Source organism: Leucopleurus acutus, assembly GCF_964270905.1.
Source record: "Leucopleurus acutus genome assembly, chromosome: 3".
Taxonomy (NCBI): Eukaryota; Metazoa; Chordata; class Mammalia; order Artiodactyla; family Delphinidae; genus Leucopleurus; species Leucopleurus acutus.
Genome location: NC_139145.1, coordinates 132,205,980 through 132,219,529, shown reverse-complemented (window position 1 = coordinate 132,219,529; position 13,550 = coordinate 132,205,980). Strand labels below are relative to the sequence as shown.

At 40.0% G+C, this 13,550-nt stretch overlaps 1 protein-coding gene across 1 annotated transcript; it reads right to left on the bottom strand.

The window, feature by feature from the left end:
• Positions 1–11,013: 11,013 nt before the first annotated feature.
• Positions 11,014–11,826, bottom strand: LOC309959923 (mitotic-spindle organizing protein 2B-like; the record flags this gene model as incomplete). The annotated part of the gene is given in 2 exon segments (XM_082836476.1): positions 11,014–11,535; positions 11,538–11,826. Coding segments are annotated over 2 exon segments (537 nt in total). The 3' UTR covers positions 11,014–11,287.
• Positions 11,827–13,550: the final 1,724 nt, after the last annotated feature.

Below are 13,550 nucleotides of genomic sequence, written 5' to 3'. Positions count from 1 at the left end.
CGGATTATTCTTCCTCACAGCCCAAAATTTCTTCGGCGAATACTTTATCAGTTGTTTCTCCCACTCCTCATGGCAGCTATTTCAAATTTCTACCACTTTCCTGACTCCCCTACTCCACAGACTTAGGACACTGACTGCACTTCACAAGTGTATTCAGTTGGAGGTGCTGCACATACTTGGGGGATCATGGCACTGCAGAGCCCACAGTCCATAAGCACTGTTAGCAGGAACTTTAGTATGTCCTTCTTGAAGTTTCCACAATTCTTCTGAATTGTCTTAAAGCCCTAAGGGTTTCCCTGACAAAAAAGGGTCAGTCTGCCTTCCACACCCAAGTAGAGATGGCTCTGGAGTCTGATTAGGACCCACTTCCTGACTTCTTGCTGGCCCACATATTATTGATACTTAACCATACTAGCTAGCTCTCTTGACGATCCTGCCAGAGTTGTCTGGAGTCTTCAAAAAAGGGCAATCTCTTTCACATAATATTAATCTCTTCCAAGCCTCCTGCATTCTTTTTTTTTTTTAATTGAGTCAAAACCACGCACAAATTTCACAAACTTCCTTGCTCAGTGTTTCAGTTTAGCTCTACACATAGATTCCAAGAAAATATACCTTTAAACTTCTATGCTCTATTTTTTTCCCTAACATTTTATTTTTAACATCTTTATTGGAATATAATTGCTTTACAATGTTATGTTAGTTTCTGCTGTATAACAAAGTGAATCAGCTATACATACACATATCCCCATATCCCCTCCCTCTTGCGCCTCCCTCCCACCCTCCCTATCCCACCCCTCTAGGTGGTCACAAAGCACTGAGCTGATCTCCCTGTCTATGCGGCTGCTTCCCACTAGCTATCTGTTTTACATTTGGTAGTGTACATATGTCCATGCCACTCTCTCACTTCGTCCCAGCTTACCCTTGCCCCGTGTCCTCAAATCTATTCTCTACGTCTGCGTCTTTATTCCTGTCCTGCCCCTAGGTTCTTCAGAACCATTTTTTTTTTTTAGATTCCATATATATGTGTTAGCGTATGGCATTTGTTATTCTCTTTCTGACATACTTCACTCTGTATGACAGACTCTAGGTCCATCCACCTCACTACAAATAACTGAATTTCATTTCTTTTTATGGCTGAGTAATACTCCATCGTATATATATATGCCACATCTTCTTTATCCATTCATCTGTTCATGGACATTTAGGTTGCTTCCATGTCCTGGGTATTGTAAATAGTGCTGCAATGAACATTATGGTACATAACTCTTTTTTTTTTTGAATTTTATTTTATATATATTTTTTATACAGCAGGTTCTTATTAGTCATCAATTTTATACACATCAGTGTATACATGTCAATCCCAATCGCCCAATTCAGCACACCACCACCACCACCACCCTGCCACTTTCCCTCCTTGGTGTCCATACATTTGTTCTCTGCATCTGTCTCAACTTCTGCCCTGCAAACCAGTTCACCTGTACCATTTTTCTAGGTTCCACATATATGCAGTAATATACGATATTTGTTTTTCTCTTTCTGACTTACTTCACTCTGTATGACAGTCTCTAGATCCATCCACATCTCAACAAATGACCCAATTTTGTTCCTTTATATGGCTGAGTAATAGTCCATTGTATATATGTACCACATCTTCTTTATCCATTTGTCTGTCCATTTAATGGGCATTTAGGTTGCTTCCATAACCTGGCTATTGTAACTAGTGCTAAAATGAACATTGGGGTGCGTGTGTCTTTTTGAATTATGGTTTTCCCTGGGTATATGCCCACTACTGGGATTGCTGGATCATATGGTAATTTTTTTAGTTTTTTAAGGAACCTCCATACTGTTCTCCATAGTGGCTGTATCAATTTACATTCCCACCAACAGTGCAAGAGGGTTCCCTTTCCTCCACACCCTCTCCAGCATTTGTTGTTCGTAGATTTTCTGATGATGCCCATTCTAACTGATGTGAGGTGATACCTCATTGTAGTTTTGATTTGCATTTCTCTAATAATTAGTGATGTTGAGCAGCTTTTCATGTGCTGCTTGGCCATCTGTATGTCTTCTTTGGAGAAATGTCTATTTAGGTCTTCTGCCCATTTTTGGATTCGGTTGTTTGTTTTTTTAATATTGAGTTGCATGAGCTGTTTATATATTTTGGAGATTAATCCTTTGTCCGTTGATTCGTTTGCAAATATTTTCTCCCATTCTGAGGGTTGTCTTTTCGTCTTGTTTATGGTTTCCTTTGCTGGGCAAAAGCTTTCAAGTTTCATTAGGTCCCATTTGTTTATTTGTGTTTTTATATCCATTACTCTAGGAGGTGGATCAAAAAAGATCTTGTTGTGATTTATGTCAAAGAGTGTTCTTCCTGGGGGCTTCCCTGGTGGCACAGTGGTTGGGAGTCCGCCTGCCAATGCAGGGGACACGGGTTCGAGCCCTGGTCCGAGAAGATCCCACATGCCGCAGACCAACTAATAAGCCCATGTGCCACAACTACTGAACCTGCACTCTAGAGCCGGCGAGCCACAACTATTGAAGCTTGCGCACCTACTGCAACAGGAGAAGCCCATGCTCCACAACAAGAAGCCACTGCAAGCCCGCGTACCACAGTGAAGAGTGACCCCCGCTCGCCGCAACTAGAGAAAGCCTGAGGGCAGAAATGAAGACCAAATGCAGCCAAAAATAAATAAATAAAATAAATTTATTTAAAAGAGTGTTCTTCCTATGTTATCCTCTAAGAATTGCATAGTGTCTGCTCTTACATTTAGGACTCGAATCCATTTTGAGCTTACTTTTGTGTATGGTGTTAGGGAGTGTTCTAATTTCATTCTTTTACATGTAGCTGTCCAGTTTTCCCAGCACCACTTAATGAAGGGACTGTCTTTTCTCCATTGTATATCCTTGCCTCCTTTGTCATAGATTAGTTGACCATAGGTGCGTGCGTTTATCTATGGGCTTTCTATCTTGTTCCACTGATCTATGTTTCTGTTTTTGTGCCACTACCATATTGTCTTGATTACTGTAGCTTTGTAGTATAGTCTGAAGTCAGGGAGTCTGACTCCTCCAGCTCCGTTTTTTTTCCCTCAAGACTGCTTTGGCTATTCGGGGTCTTTTGTGTCTCCATACAAATTTTAAGATTTTTTGTACTAGTTCCCTAAAAAATGCCATTGGTAATTTGATAGGGATTGCATTGAATCTGTAGATTGCTTTGGGTAGTATAGTCATTTTCACAATATTGATTCTTCCAATCCAAGAATATGGTATATCTCTCCATCTGTTTGTATCATCTTTAATTTCTTTCATCAGTGTCTTATAGTTTTCTGCATACAGGTCTTTTGTCTCCCTAGGTAGGTTTATTCCTAGGTACTTTATTCTTTCTGTTGCAATGGTAAATGGGAATGTTTCCTTAATTTCTCTTTCAGATATTTCATCATTAGTGTATAGGAATGCAAGAGATTTCTGCGCATTAATTTTGTATCCTGCAACTTTACCAAATTCATTGATTAGCTCTAGTAGTTTTCTGGTGGCATCTTTAGGATTCTCTACTTATAGTATCATCTCATCTGCAAACAGTGACAGTTTTACTTCTTCTTTCCAATTTGTATTCCTTTTATTTCTTTTTCTTCTCTGATTGCCGTGACTAGGACTTCCAAAACTACGTTGAATAATAGTGGTGATAGTGGACATCCTTGTCTTGTTCCTGATTTTAGAGGAAATGCTTTCAGTTTTTCACCATTGAGAATGACGTGTGCTGTGGGTTTGTCGTATATGGTCTTTACTATATTGAGGTAGGTTCCCTCTATGCCCACTTTCTGGAGAGTTTTTTTTATCATAAAAGGGTGTTGAATTTTGTCAAAAGTTTTTTCTGCATCTATTGAGATGATCATATGGTTTTTATTCTTCAATTTGCTAATATGGTGTATCACATTGATTGATTTGCATATATTGAAGAATCCTGGCATCCCTGGGATAAATCTCACTTGATCATGGTGTATTATCCTTTAAATATGTTGTTGGATTCTGTTTGCTAGTATTTTGTTGAAGATTTTTGTATCTATTTTCATCAATGATATTGGTCTGTAATTTTCTGTTTTTTAGTATCTTTGTCTGGTTTTGGTATCAGGGTGATGGTGGCCTCATAGAATGAGTTTGGCAGTGTTTCTTCCTCCACAATTTTCTGGAAGAGTTTGAGAAGGATGGGTGTTAGCTCTTCTCTAAATGTTTGGTAGAATTCAGCTGTGAAGCCATCTGGTCCTGGACTTCTGTTTGTTGGAAGACTTTTAATCACAGTTTCAATTTCATTACTTGTGATTGGTCTGTTCATATTTTCTATTTCTTTCTGGTTCAGTCTTGGAAGGTTATACCTTTCTAAGAATTTGTCCATTTCTTCCAGGTTGTCCATTTTATTGGCATAGAGTTGCTTGTAGTAGTCTCTTAGGATGCTTTGTGTTTCTGCAGTGTCTGTTGTAACTTCTCCTTTTTCATTTCTAATTCTGTTGATTTGAGTCTTCTCACTCTTTTTCTTGATGAGTCTGGCTAATGGTTTACCAATTTTGTTTATCTTCTCAAAGAACCAGCTTTTAGTTTTATTGATCTTTGTTATTGTTTTCTTTGTTTCTATTTCATTTATTTCCACTATGATCTTTAAGATTTCTTTCCTTCTGCTAACTTTACGTTTTGTTTGTTCTTCTTTCTCTAGTTCCTTTAGGTGTAAGGTTAGATTGTTTATTTGAGATTTTTCTTGTTTCTTGAGGTAGGCTTGTATAGCTATCAACTTCCCTCTTAGAACTGCTTTTGCTGCATCCCATAGGTTTTGGATCGTCGTGTTTTTATTGTCATTTGTCTCTAGGTATTTATTGATTTCCTCTTTGATTTCTTCAGTGATCTCTTGGTTATTTTGTAACTTATTGTTTAGACTCCATGTGTTTGTGTTTTTTACGTTTTTTTTTTTCCTGTAATTCATTTCTAATCTCATAGCGTTGTGATCAGAAAAGATGCTTGATATGATTTCAATTTTCTTAAATTTACTGAGGCTTGATTTGTGACCCAAGATGTGACCCTGGAGAATGTTCTGTGTGCACTTGAGAAGAAAATGTAATCTGCTATTTTTGGATGGAATGTCCTATAAATATCAATTAAATCTGGTCTATTGTGTCATTTAAAGCTTCTGTTTCCTTATTTATTTTCATTTTGGATGATCTGTCCATTGGTGTAAGTGAGGTGTTAAAGTCCCCCACTCTTATTGTGTTACTGTTGATTTGCTGTTTTATAGCTGTTAGCAATTGCCTTATGTATTGAGGTGCTCCTATGTTGGGTGCATATATATTTATAATTGTTATATCTTCTTCTTGGATTGATCCCTTGATCATTATGTAGTGTCCTTCCTTGTCTCTTGTAACATTCTTTATTTTAAAGTCTATTTTATCTGATATGAGTATTGCTACTCCAGCTTTCTTTTGATTTCCATTTACATGAAATATCTTTCTCTGTCCCCTCACTTTCAGTTTGTATGTGTCCCTAGGTCTGAAGTGGGTCTCTTGTAGACAGCATATAGAAGGGTCTTGTTTTTGTATCCATTGAGCAAGCCTGTGTCTTTTGGTTGGAGCAATTAATCCATTCATGTTTAAGGTAATTATCTATATGTATGTTCCTATGACCATTTTCTTAATTGTTTTGGGTTTGTTTTTGTAGGTCCTTCTCTTCTCTTGTGTTTCCCACTTAGAGAAGTTCCTTTAGCATTTGTTGTCGAGCTGGTTTGGTGGTGCTGAATTCTCTTAGGTTTTGCTTGTCTGTAAAGCTTTTGATTTCTCCATGGAATCTGAATGAGATATCTTGCCAGGTAGAGTAATCTTGGTTGTAGGTTCTTCCCTTTCATCACTTTAAGTATATCATGCCACTCCCTTCTGGCTTGTAGAGTTTCTTCTGAGAAATCAGCTGTTAAGCTTATGGGAGTTCCCTTGTATGTTATTTGTCGTTTTTCCCTTGCTGCTTTTAATAATTTTTCTTTGTCTTTAATTTTTGCCAATTTGATTACTGTGTATCTTGGCGTGTTTCTCCTTGGGTTTATCCTGTATGGGACTCTCTGCCCTTCCTGGACTTGGGTGGCTATTTCCTTTCCCATGTTAGGGAAGTTTTCGACTATAATCTCTTCAAATATTTTCTCTGGTCCTTTCTCTCTCTCTTCTCCTTCTCGGATCCCTATAATGCGAATGTTGTTTCATTTCATATTGTCCCAGAGGTCTCTTAGGCTGTCTTCATTTCTTTTGATTATTTTTTCTTTATTCTGTTCCACAGCAGTGAATTCCACCATTCTGTCTTCCAGGTCACTTATCCGTTCTTCTGCCTCAGTTATTCTGCTATTGATTCCTTCTAGTGTAGTTTTCATTTCAGTTATTGTACTGTTCATCTCTGTTTGTTCTTTAATTCTTCTAGGTCTTTGTCAAACATTCCTTGCATCTTCTCGATCTTTGCCTCCATTCTTTTTCTAAGGTCCTGGATCATCTTCACTATCATTATTCTGAATTCTTTTTCTGGAAGGTTGCCTATAGCCACTTCTTTTAGTTGTTTTTCTGGGGTTTTATCTTGTTCCTTCATCTGGTACACAGCCCTCTGCCTTTTCATCTTGTCTTTCCGTGAATGTGGTTTTTATTCCACAGGCTGCAGGATTGTAGCTCTTCTTGCTTCTGCTGTCTGCCCTCTGGTGGATGTGGCTATCTAAGAGGGTTGTGCAAGTTTCCTGATGGGAGGGAGTGGTGGTGGGTAGAGCTGACTCTTGCTGTGGTGGGCAGAGCTCAGTAAAACTTTAAGCCACTTGACTGCTCATGGGTGGGGCTGGGTTCCCTCTCTGTTAGTTGTTTGGCCCGAGGTAACCCAACACTGGAGCCTATCTGGTCTCTTTGCTGGGGTAATGGCAGTTTCTGGGAGGGCTCATGACAAGAAGTACTTCCCAGAACTTCTGCTGCCAGTGTCCTTGTCCCCACGGTGAACCACAGCCACCGTCCGCCTCTGCAGGAGACCCTCCAACACTAGCAGGTAGGTCTGGTTCAGTCTCCCCTGGGATCACTGCTCCTTCCCCTGGGTCCCGATGCACACACTACTTTGTGTGTGCCCTCCAAGAGTGGAGTCTCTGTTTCCCCTAGTCCAGTCAAAGTCCTGCAATCAATCAAATCCCACTAAGCTTCAAAGTCTGATTCTCTAGGAATTCCTCCTCCTGTTGCTGGACGCACAGGTTGGGAAGCCTCATGTGGGGCTCAGAACCTTCACTCCAGTGGGTGGACTTCTGTGGTATAAGTGTTCTCCAGTCTGTGAGTCACCCACCCAGCAGTTACGGGATTTGATTTTACTGTGATTGCGCCCCTCCTACCGTCTCATTGTGGCTTCTCCTTTGTCTTTGGATGTGGGATATCTTTTTTGGTGAGTTCCAGTGTCCTCCTCTCGATGATTGTCCAGCAGCTAGTTGTGATTCTGGTGTTCTCGTAAGAGGGGGTGAGAGCACATCGTTCTACTCCGCCATCTTGATTCCAATCCTAGCCTCCTGCATTCTTAAGGTTCTCAAATTTACAGACCTAGAGCAGAGGAAGTAAATAAATAAAAATATCCAGATATTGTTGATTCTGCTTTGGTTAAATTTAATTCCAGATCATAGCAGAGGTGCCCTATATGTCAATAACAGGAACTTTGGGCAGATGAGATGTTGACACAGACATTTTAAGATTATAATACATTAAGCTGATCAGGCAGCTTATTAGAGAGATTAAGATCAAAGACAGACTCTATTAACCAATCAGATGTTTTGAGGACAGCCATAAATGTAAACGTTAGCCAGGTTGGGGCAAAGGTCCCTTCTTGACAGATTTATGTTTCTTATCATGAAGAAATTTCTGCCTAGTGTGCATTTAAGAAGTTCACCAGTTACATCATTTTTTTTTAAAGACTTTTTTTTGATACGGACCATTTTTAAAGTCTCTATTGAATTTGTTACAATATTGCTTCCGTTTTTTTCTGTTTTTTCTTTTGTCTTGGTTTTTTGGCCACAAGGCATGTGGGATCTTAGCTCCCCGACCAGGGATCGAACCCACACCCCCTGCATTGGAAGGTGAAGTCTTAATCACTGGACTGCCAGAGAAGTCCCCAACACTTATATCTTGATTTTTAACTACAATAGTTTATTGTTATATTATCCTTAATTTTGAGACAATGCTGCTTGTTTTACTTGTTTGTTTTAAGAAATTGTATTTCCTCATTGTTACAGGAAGTTCAGTTTGAATTAACTCATCAAAGTAACTGATCTTATTGTAATTAATTCAACAAGTATAAAGGACTCTCCATATTCTCTTGGAGTTAGGAAAAATACATCTATTTTCTTCCTTTCATGGGCTATGATTGTAAAATAAATCATGATTTTTATCAGAATCTTCCTTTCCTGGTATTTATCTTGAAAAAAATATCAACCTACACAAAAGTAGAATGACCAATACAATGAACCTCCATGTACCCATTATCCAGATTCAATAATCATCAAGAAGTTGCCACAGTTTAGCACACTTTAAAATCCAAGCATAAATTTAGTTTTATGTTTAACAGTGCAAATCAGTCTCTTGAAGCAGCTGCCTCTCAGGTCCAAGGGTACTGACACCTCAGGCATCTACCTCTGTGCAGAGACAGAGCTATTCTCTCCGCAGGGCACACCTCAGGGTATTTCTACTTCTAATTTTAATTTTTCTTTATTTTTACGCTTCATTGGTTATGTGGGTTTTTAAAAATTATTATTACACATATAGTATGTACACACTATAATCCATCATACACTACATGGAGTTATTATTTATTCTTTGTTTTAAGTTCCCAGTCTCTTCTTACCTCTGAGGTTACTGCTGTTCATATGAACAGGTTGATTTCTATCATTCAATGCTTTTCTGCATATCCACACCAATATGTGCAAATATATGGTATCAGTTATTAAGCCCTTGTCTCTCAGCTCCAACCTCCCTCTGTGTTTTGTGATGCTGGGATTGTGACTCTGCAAACCACATTTCTCCTTTACTCCCTAGCTTCCTGTCAGGATCCTTGTTTCCTTCCAGTTTGCTAATGGACCCCATGAGAATCACTTGACCAATACTCTTCAGTCCTGCAGCCACAGCCATGGCCCCAGACAGTAGCTGAATACAACTTATAGTTTTTCCAACAACTGCAGAACAAGAGTCATCACACCTCCTAACCTAGAGTTCTCCAAGTTCTCTTTCAGTTATCTGGTTAGCAAATTGGTGTCGAGTTCACCATTATTTTATATTTAATCATATATAAAATCATATAATCATATATAAAACTATATTATTTCTCTCTTCTCACAACTAGACCCTGACTGACACAGAAATATACACATGTTGGAATTTTTTCTTCTCCTTATTTCTGGATGGTTTACAATAAATGGGATAATCCATGCCCATTACTTTGCAGCTTGCATTTTTCGCTTAATGTTTCATGGACATCTTTCTAGATCAACATGTGTGTAACTCTAGTAAGTCTTCTCAATAGCTGCATAATATTCCATTATATAGACAGAATGTAATCTATTCAACCATTCACCTGTTGATGGATGTACAAGTCCTGATTTCTGCTATTACCAAAAATTGCTACAATAAACATCCTTGTTCATATATCCCTTTAGACTAATACATTTGTTTGTATTAAAAAATTACTGAACGTGGGATTGCAGTGTCAGTGAATAACAGTGACATCCCATGTACCGAACCAAATTGGCCATACTCTTCAGTATATCACACACTATCATTACCAGTTCATTCAATGCCCTTCTTTTGTTTTATATTTTCCTCTGTTACTGCTATTCCCATTTCATTTTCTTTTCTATAAGACACCATTCTAGCGTCCTTTCCATGGCCACCTTATACCTAACAAAAATTTCCTGATTGTTTTAAAAATATCCTTTTACAGTTGGTTTATTTGAATCAGAATCCAAACAAGGTCTACAGCATTGTATTTTGTTTGTTCTGTCTCTTGATTCTCTCAGTTGATAAAAGTGCCCTCTCACCTTTTCAACTACCCCTCCCTGCCCTGCCATGCCATTTATTTGTTGAAATAAATGATTGTTTGTCCTACAGAATATTCCAGATTCTGGACTTGGTTGATTGTTAAGTATTGCTTAACAAGTTAAGTATTGCTTAACTTGCTCTTCTTTTCTTATTTTTTGTAGACTGAAAGTTAAAGGCTTGATTATATTTAAGCTCAATTTTTTTGTGTGGAGGATTCTTTATAGGTGGTGAGGTGTACTTCATATTACATGATTGTCCTTAATGTCAAGTTGTTCCACTCACAATGACACTGAGATTGGTGCATGAATTCAAGTATTGTCAGCCTGATCCATTCATTATAAAGTTCCCCATCAGCCTTTCACCGAATAGTTTCAGCAGCCATTAATGAACATTCCTTAGAGCCACTGTCTCATTAGGGTTTACAAAAATGGTGACTTTCTTATTCTATCATTCCTTCTGCATTTAGTAACTAAAATTCCTCAACTAAGAATCTTCCCTTATCAACTATTTAGTTACCCTAAAACACAGTTCAAATAGAAAAGAGAGGCTGGTACGTTTTCTTAAGCAGTAGATTTAAGTTGTCCAATACTTCCTATGATATTGGTATTTGGAGTTTTTTTAACTTTTAGTTATTTATATATTGCTAGAAAAAATTCCTTCCCTCTAGATTTTCAGTTTATTACCATGGAGTGCACAAAATATTCTTGTATAACTCTTCTGACTTCTACCATATCTCCTTTTTCAAACTTTAAAGTGGTATGTGTATACATATGTATGTGTATATATGGGTGTGTGTGTGTGCATCTGTGTTTGTATTTTAATTTATCTTTACAAAGAGCCAGTTTAGGTTTATATATATTTTTGGCGACCCCAGAAGTTATTTTCCCTTCTATAGGTCACTTCCTAAGTGATTCCAAGTACTCACATTTGTTTCACGTTTGGAGCTAGTCTGGAGGGTGGATAGGGAATTTCTTAGGTAATTTATAGTTCCAAATTACCTTTCTGGTTCGTTTCCTCTGCACAGATTCAACTTCTAGTACCTAATTTTACTATCCAGAGCCAATTTAGAAATCATCAGGAAAACATTCCGCTGCTTTTTACCTCTCGTCAACAAATTTATCTGCAGTCTTGCCTTTTTTTTCTTTTTTTCAGGTTTTCGAAGAGGTTTATTACCAACGGGAGGAGCAGCCTGCCTGCGAGGCTGGAGGCCCGCGGTGGGCCCGTGCGAGGCCTCCCGCTCAGGTGCTGCTCCGCGTGAGGCTCTTCCCCGGCCCGCCCCGCTTGGGCAGCCTGGTGGCGCTGGGTTGGCGGGGCATCCTCTGGCTGGATCCTTCCCGGACGCCGCGTTCTGTAAGCACCGGGCCTCCGCCGCCGAGGGCACCGCTGCCTTTGTTTCTCCCTCGGGTCTCAGGCACGCCGGGCGTGAGCAGGGGCACGGCCGCGGGGTCCTGGGGCTCGCTCGCCAGCCTCTGCCCGGCGCACATGCACTGAGCATCTGGAAGACGGCGAGGGGCACCACGTTCAGGTTCAGCACGGCCACCAGGATCTTGCACACGTCGGGGTCCATGGCGTCGCCCGCCGCCTGCGCCAGCTTGAACAGCTCCATCTCCTCGGCGCCCAGCACCTTCTTCCGCCGCAACGCCAGCTTCTGCAGGCCCGCCTCCAGCCCCGGGGGCGCCCCCGGCCCGGGCCTCGCGCCCGCGCCCGCGCCGCCATCTGCGGACGGCGGAGGATGCGTGTCCGCATTCTTGCCTTTTTTAAAAAACCCTATTCCCATTCCCTCTCACTACAGTGAAAGTTGGTAATTATTCAACTAGGCATTGCATCTATCCCTCCCACATTCCTACAGACCTTGGGTCATTAATGAATGATTCTCAATTATCATTAAATTCTATCAACTGACTTCCTTCAGTCTGTCAACAGGCTTAAGTCTCTCCCATCTTAGTCGAACAGACACCTCCCTTTATCCGATGTTCCCTTCTAGTTACCTCTGTATGTCTTTTCTTCTCATTACAGCCAGCCCACTGAAAACATAATCTATTGTTTCCACTCATAATCTTTCCTCCACCCCCATTACTTCCCCAAATCTCCTCTTGCCAAAGTCAGCAGCGGTTTCTTCCTTGCTGAAAAACAGTGCACTCACCACAGCATCTGATGCTCTTGACCTCCTTGAAATGCTTTCCTTTCTCCACTTTCTTGGACCCCACCCTCACACTTTTCCTGATTATTCTTCTACTTTTCTGGCCATTCCTTCTTAGCCTCCTCTGCAGATTCCTCTTCCTTTCTGGAATAGAGAAGTCCTTCAGATGTCAGACTTCCCACTGTCCTTAGCCTTCTTTTCCCACTTACCCTGGAAGACAATGGCACCAATTAATCTTTACCGGGAGATGGCTTCCAGAGTTGAACTCTGGTCCAAAACATTCTGATGAGGTCTTCTGTGTCCACACTGGACTTGCCTAGATGTCCTAGAGGCACCACAAAGGCAAAATGTCCAAGTCTGAACTCATCATTTTTCCTCAAAACTTGTTTTTCCTCCCATCCTCCCCTCTTGATAAATGATACTGCCATCTATCCAGTTATCCATGCCAGAGATCTGATGTGATGGCATGAGCTAGTATGATTACAAAACAGAAAAGCCACTCGATATTGCAAGTAAAAAGAAGATTTATCATATGCTTAAGGATAATTTCATGGAAGGCATTTATATGAATTATAATCAGGTCTCAAAGGAATCTCCTCAAAATCTCTATCTCCCAAGTTCACTTGAATTTTTTTTTAAGTTTTTATTTTTTTGGCTTTCATCTGTTTCCTCCTTCTGTGAACTAGATTTTTCTGCTAATATATGGCTCACTAAGACTAACACCAATCCAGCATGACCTTTCAGGGAAAGCTCACAAAAGCATTTCCCTGTTCATACCAGGAGAGAGTCAGATTGCCCCAACCTACCCAGCTCAAGTGGTGCAAACATGTCTGCCTATGTCCTCTGCCTTAGCTGGATCTGTAGATGAGAACAGATGCTTTTTCGAATGCGTTGTGGGAAAGCTAGGCTGTACGTCGAGAGTTAGTCCTTGCCTTTTGACTCTTCACACACCCTCACATCTAAGAAATAATGATGAAGTTCTGTCAAGTCTACTTTTCTAATATTTTCCAAATCTAGCCACTTCTCTTCATTCCCCTCTCTCACTTCTCTAGTTAAGGCTGCCCTTTCCTAGGTCCTTCCAATGTGTCCCTATGTTCAGTCCCTCTTTCTTCACATTCATCCTCTACACTGTAGCCAGAGTGACCTTTTAAAAGTACCAATATGATAACATCACTTCTTTACTTAAATCTTTTCATAGAACATGTCAAGGCTGACACCTGACATGTCAAGGTGTCTGTATGTCAATTCAAACTCCTTATTATGACTATATTAGTTTCCCAGGGCTGATGTAACAGATTACCACAAACTTCATGACTTAAAACCATGGAAGTTTATTCTTTTACAGTTCTGGAGGCTAGAAG